General features: G+C 39.8%; 1 protein-coding gene across 2 annotated transcripts; it reads right to left on the bottom strand.

The window, feature by feature from the left end:
- Positions 1–449: 449 nt before the first annotated feature.
- LOC135586063 (growth-regulating factor 7-like) lies at positions 450–5,709 on the bottom strand. Of its 2 annotated transcripts, none has more exons than XM_065113728.1 (5): positions 5,123–5,709; positions 4,245–4,469; positions 3,369–3,705; positions 1,106–1,436; positions 450–997 (listed from the first exon to the last, which is right to left on the bottom strand). In XM_065113728.1, the coding sequence occupies exons 1-5, from the start codon at positions 5,523–5,525 to the stop codon at positions 611–613; spliced, it is 1,683 nt and encodes a 560-aa protein (XP_064969800.1). In that variant the 5' UTR covers positions 5,526–5,709; the 3' UTR covers positions 450–610. The 2 variants fall into 2 exon arrangements, with proteins under 2 accessions (XP_064969800.1, XP_064969799.1); XM_065113727.1 differs by having other exon boundaries at positions 466–997; positions 3,369–3,708; positions 5,123–5,666.
- Positions 5,710–5,965: the final 256 nt, after the last annotated feature.

Raw genomic sequence — 5,965 nt, forward strand, 5'->3', positions numbered from 1 at the left:
ACAACTGTTCAAGATGCACTTTTATGATTCTGTAGCAGTTGAACCAATGCATAGCAGTACTTTTTCAAGCAGAAGATTGCTAAGGCAGCACCAAAAGCAGAGGCAGGAGATCCTGCTGTTGGGCTGTCAGGGTGCAGAAACAAATCCTAACTCATTGGTAAGAGTTCCACATGCCTGTAGGAAGATGCTGTGAATTCCTGTACATGAACAGCATCACTGCTGAGATGACCAAGAGTCAGATATTCATTCCACTTATGACAGCAAATCTTAATGCTTGTTGTTTGAATCATCAACATAAGATCTAAAACACAGTAGAACATCTGAGCAAGACAAGGTTTCATATTCAGCCTCTCACAACTTTCACATTACAGATCTAAAACACGATCACTTTCAAATCTCTCTCTCTCTCTCTCTCTGAAAAAAAAACCATTAGTTGAAGCCATCCAGAATGTATTGTTGATAGAGTGAATATTACACAATAGAAAGAACATATAATGATCACTAGAAAAGAAAAGTGCATTGGTTTTGCATTCCTCACTGTCGTGTTATTTGCTAGGCTTTTTCTCATATCATTTGCTGTCTTCTCATATCATTTGCGGACCAAAGCATGCTATGAGGGGATGGTAGGGAGATCTACCTTGGTTGAGCCAAAAATATCATCACACATGCTGCCATTGCTTTCATGAGACTTGTGGTTCTCCACCCTGGGGCTACTCCTGGTGCTGCTCGACACTGAACAAAATGAAGTTTTCTGTAGGATGCCGGTTGGAGAGGACTCCAACCAAGTGTGCAAACCACAGCTATCAGTCAAGAAATTTACAGATGATGACAGCAGGTTTCTGCATTGGTCATCCACATTGCTAGTGTTATTGTTTAGGACCTCTCCTAGAGGTCCAGCCATGGAAGACTCCCAGGAGATTGGCAACCAACCTGGCTGATAATTGCTTGCTTCACTTGGTGCAGCTGCTCCTAGACCCACATCAATTGTATCATATTCCTGCAGTGATTTATAGGGAGAACTTAAAAGATTTCATGTGGAGGAGAAGAGGACGCAAACTCAGAGCAAGCCATAGGGATTGAGATAGAGAGATTGCATTTCTTCTACCTCAGACCGCGAGATATTTGAATGATCAGACTGGTTCCTGGGCCAGTCATCAGTGAAGGGTCGAAGGGGATGGGTTTCGGTCTGCTGGTTGTTGAGCATTGGGATGGTGATATAGCTGATATTATCAGAGAAGGAACTGCTCTGAGGTTTCAAAAGGGAATCCATGGAAATGTGCCCAAGTTCTGTTTCAGATGAGGATCCTTTAAAGGGATCATGTTCTTCTGATACTGGAAATAAGTTACTCATGCTTCTTGAATTAAAAGAATCTAGCATGGAAAGGTCTTTGGAATTCTGTGTACGTCCATTTACATTTCCATTGCTCATTGTGATGCTGCCAATGGAAAGTAATCACCAATTAGAAATCAGAAGGAAAAAATGGTTCAAATGAACATGTTCAGAAGTAACTTGGACTGCATATACTGCTGCCGATGTAATATAGCGAAAATTTGAAACAAAGGACCTAACACAATGGAAGTCTAAATGTTAAGATCCTCCACTTCAACTGTCATGCTCTTGTCCATCCTTAAGCCAACTCTCTATTGCAAAATTAGTCTAAAATGGATCTAAATATACTAAATCATACATTCCTTGAAAGGAAGGTATAGTATGGTAAACATCAAAGATACAGTGCATGTAATATGCGCATCAAGGAATGAGGACAGAACATGGTAAACAAAATCATGTGATTCCATGAAAATATATTGCATCACATGATAATGCTATAATAAATTGATACATCCAGGAAACTTATCTCAGGTACCTGCATATGGAATTTCTGTTGATGAGATGTTCCAAGCATGATTTCCTGACTGTTATCCTCTTTGACACCATCAAGACACGTACCCAAGCCAAATATTAATAAGATACTAAGACAAATGCATTGCTATGGAACATACTGTATTATTCAATATTATGAAAATACATTTTTTAAGAAATTAAAATACAGAGTTTTTCAAGATGTAATATGAAAAAGCAAAACGGTTGCTACCTTAGTGACTGGTACATAAAGCTCTACGTTATGCATGCAACAAGATGTTATTTGATTATTTATATGAATATATATATATATATATATATAATTGCAAGCGTCGAATAGGCTATCATAATAATGGTAATTTGCAGGGAACGAGTTAGATGAAAATACATAATCACTGAAAAACCTATTTAATTATGGGAACTTGCCTTTTATTATTTCATGACAGAAACATACAGAAGATTAAGTTATATGATAAATAAAAGGTCCAAAATCATGAGATGTATATAATTTATTAACAACCATTTATCCATAGCAGCCCTTACAAAAGCAAAGCTCAGGGAAACAGGCCTCCACAGGGTCTAATAAATTTATACATGTAAAGGTAATAAAAATGTCACTGCATTTTACTTGTTAGATTCTCGTGCATGTAACTTCAATTTTATGTTTGATGAAATCAATGATCCCTGAATGTTATCATGATGAGCACATAAAATCTTTTTTTTTTTTTACCTTATCCCCTGGACATTAGATCATTTGTCAGCTTTAGTCCTTAGTCCATTGGTGGTGGTGATTCAGCACAGATGGTTTTAGCAACAGTATAAAAAACATTTATTTTTTTTCTTCTTCATCCTGCCCTTAATATTTCTTTATACCTTTTGCAGCCATCACTTTCTTCCCCTCAACACTGCCTCCACCATGCAAATCCCTAGTGTTCACCCATCCAGTTAGGCCACCCATTCTACACAACATTAAAGTCTTTCCTGCCTTCCCCATCTCCAGACAGAGCTTCTTACTTCTCCTATTCTCTTTATGTGCTTATCAAGATAAGGTTGAGACCATTGGCACCATTACACTGGGCTATAAAAGCCCTTATATCCAATACATTACTGCACTCAGTTGATTCGTTAAAATTATTGAATGGGCTAATTGGCTAAATTGAAAAGAAGAATCAACTTATGCAGCAAGCCATGATCATTAATGTTAAGATTTGAAATCAACCATATACATAGCACTCTCTAAACTTTGCGAACTTTTCATGATAATATCAAATATCTGGAGGATATTAGCAATTAGAAAACTGAGAAATATTAAAAAAATTGTAGCAAAACAGTAATGTTGTTGCCTAAAACATTAATTTAAATGGCCTGTCCAAGTTTGTACATAATGAAAATGTACTCCATAACACTAGGGGCTATCAAATGCATGAAAAAGGATATCGATCATCTAGGTTTCAAGAATTTATCAATGCCAATTGAAATATAAATGGTTTTGTGTCATCTTATTTACCTGTCAAACTGTGCAGGGCAGCAATTGGTCATGTTTGTTTGCAGACTTTCAGTTTGATGCTGTGAAGTGGCGAGTTTACCGGATATTCCACCACTTTGATTAGCAGAAACAGATGGTGAAGGTGCTAAGGCAGGTATTGCTTTCATGGCATGGCTAGTGCGGCCTTCCACATGCTTTCTTGAACGATGGCGGCCCCGATTGATGTGCCGCTCACAGTACTTCTGGTCAGCAACAGCTTCCCTTGAGCATCGCCATTTTTTCCCATCAGTTCGACGGCATCTACCGGGTTCTGGATCATCATTTCCCGAGTATCCTTGATGGTACAACCCCCATCCAACTGCTGAAGCAATAAAAGTAAAAGAAAGAAATAACCAAATACAATACAACACCATTAGAGCTGGTCATTGTGTGAAATCAAAACTTCCTGACCAAAAACCAACAGAAGTTGTCATGTTGTAGCAGAACATATAACAATATGCATGAATCCTACCAAAAAAATTTGTGAAAGTAAAAAATAGAAAAGAACAGATTTGCGAGGAAAAGGAAGAAGAGAAGGTATAGCTCAAGGTTACTTTTGAGATCATTTTGACAACTATCTAATAAGAAGAACGACTAATATAAGGTAAAAAACACAGTTTTCTAGAATAAGCATCTTAAATTCGCTTTCTACCAAACAAAGTCTTTCTGATGGTTGACAACTTCACAATGTAAAAGAATATTCCATTTTTTATTGCGATAAAATGAAAAGAAGCGTAACCTCTCAAGTCAAAAGAACAAATTAAACACCTATGAGAGTAGCTGATTAGGTAATGACACATTGGTTCCTCTTATGCTTATTTTCTATGCATATTTTGTCTTGAGCGTGGAAAGCCTTACATGTGCTTGAGCCAAAGGATCCAACTGGAAGGGAAGAAAACCCAAAAGTGCTGAGACTTGTTCTAAAAGGGATGAACAGGCTGGGTGGTATGGCCACATTTGCAACAATGTGTTTGTAGATCAAAGCCTGGCGTTCGAGCTCCAGCCACTGCGTTGGAGTGAATGGCCACCTCACCCTCGCCAAAACTTCATTCATGTTCACATCAAAGCTCCCTGAACACAAGCCTGAAAACAGCATAAATAAAGATAAGCAGAAATGTAACGAAAAGACAAGCAGGTGCTCAAACCAAACCACATCAGATGAAGGTGCAAAATGAACAAATAGGAACAAAGCCCTCGAAGGGTAACTGGCGGAAGTGCCACAACTCGCAGCAGGCATTACTTGTCTGCAACATTAAGGAAGAACATCAACCGTCAAAATTGTTCCTTTTTCCCCACTTTTCCACCTCTTGCTCATGATCCTTCTTCGGAGAAATAACATTGGTTAACAAGATTTAAGAACAGAATCCACCAAGGTTCTCGCATTTGCTCTTTCCCCTTCTCATTAATACTTAACACACTTTTCCCCCTTCTTTCGCTAGAAGAAATGTAGAATCTTTCTGGCCAAATCCAGAAGTTTGAAGACAATACCCAACCCGAGGGAAAAGAGAAAAGCTTGCTTTTTTTCAAGACGGAATCAGGGCTAAGGATTCAAAGATTGCCATGAAAAGACCCTCTTGCAATCAGCACTGGAATCAAAGAGACCACTAACCAAACAACCGCTTTCTTGTGCTTGAATGGAAACCTATTCCAAAGCCCAATCAGACCACCAAAAGCCCCAGCTCGCCTACACAAGCCCCAGAACACCTAAATATAGGCGTATATTTAATGCAAGTTACCTGCATTCCTGAGACAAGAGGGTGTTGAAGTGGGCGCCGACCGGTGGTGTTGGTAAGGCAACGTCCCATCCAGGCTCAGCCCCATTGCTTCTTGCTTGAATGTTGAGGAGAAACTGAGCATTTGCGCCCCATCAGGGAAGAGGTAGGGGTAGCTGGGGACGAGGAAAGGAGCCACCTTTGCAGTCGATGCCACCTTAGGGTCGGTTCGAGCCAGCTTGAGGCATCTCATGTCATGGTCCTCGGCTTCTGGTGAGGTCTCATTCTTCTGTAAAGAAGATCCCGAGAGCACTCTTTGCCTGCTGAGTTCAGTGTCGGAGGAGGTCATGGAAGATGAGTAGACACCACCAGCATCAGACGACGCAGCCACTAGCATATCCATATCCACCACCCCACCAAAGTCCATCTCCTCAACCACTCTCGACTCCGCTACAAGGGAACGGATGCAAGGAGGGCAGAGGTGGGTGCAGGAAGGAGAACATGAAAGGGAAGTAGTGACATGGAGGGGAAGGAGAAGAGTGGGAGCAGGAAAGGAAGCAATTTTAAGGTGAAGTGTTTGGCTTGTATTTGAGCTCCAAATCCGGGTTGGTTTTCTTCTTTTCGGGGAGCAGGGGCAGTGAGTAAGAACAAATCATTCTGGTGGATGAGAGAGAAAGTGTGTTGGTACATGTATTATTAAATGCTCTCCTTGGACAATTCCAAGAACACAAAAAAAAAAAGAAGAAATTTTGGCTTTGGCTTTGGCTTCTACAGAAAAAGAAGAAATCTCTCTCTTTCTCTCTGTACATAGAGATGTTCTTTGCATTTCTACTGTCTTTGAAGTTTGAGCAGTCTCAAGAGAAAATA

Source organism: Musa acuminata, chromosome BXJ2-6 (genome assembly GCF_036884655.1).
Source record: "Musa acuminata AAA Group cultivar baxijiao chromosome BXJ2-6, Cavendish_Baxijiao_AAA, whole genome shotgun sequence".
Classification (NCBI taxonomy): Eukaryota; Viridiplantae; Streptophyta; class Magnoliopsida; order Zingiberales; family Musaceae; genus Musa; species Musa acuminata.

Bases quoted from the DNA above. Each gene is read 5' to 3' on its own strand.
- LOC135586063 (XM_065113727.1), bottom strand. From the start codon at position 5,525: ATGGACTTTGGTGGGGTGGTGGATATGGATATGCTAGTGGCTGCGTCG. The intron at 4,470-5,122 runs GTAACTTGCATT...TGCTGTTTTCAG, and splicing joins CTCTTGTCTCAGGAATGCAG to GCTTGTGTTCAGGGAGCTTT. The intron at 3,709-4,244 runs GTAAGGCTTTCC...TTATTGCTTCAG, and splicing joins ATCCTTTGGCTCAAGCACAT to CAGTTGGATGGGGGTTGTAC.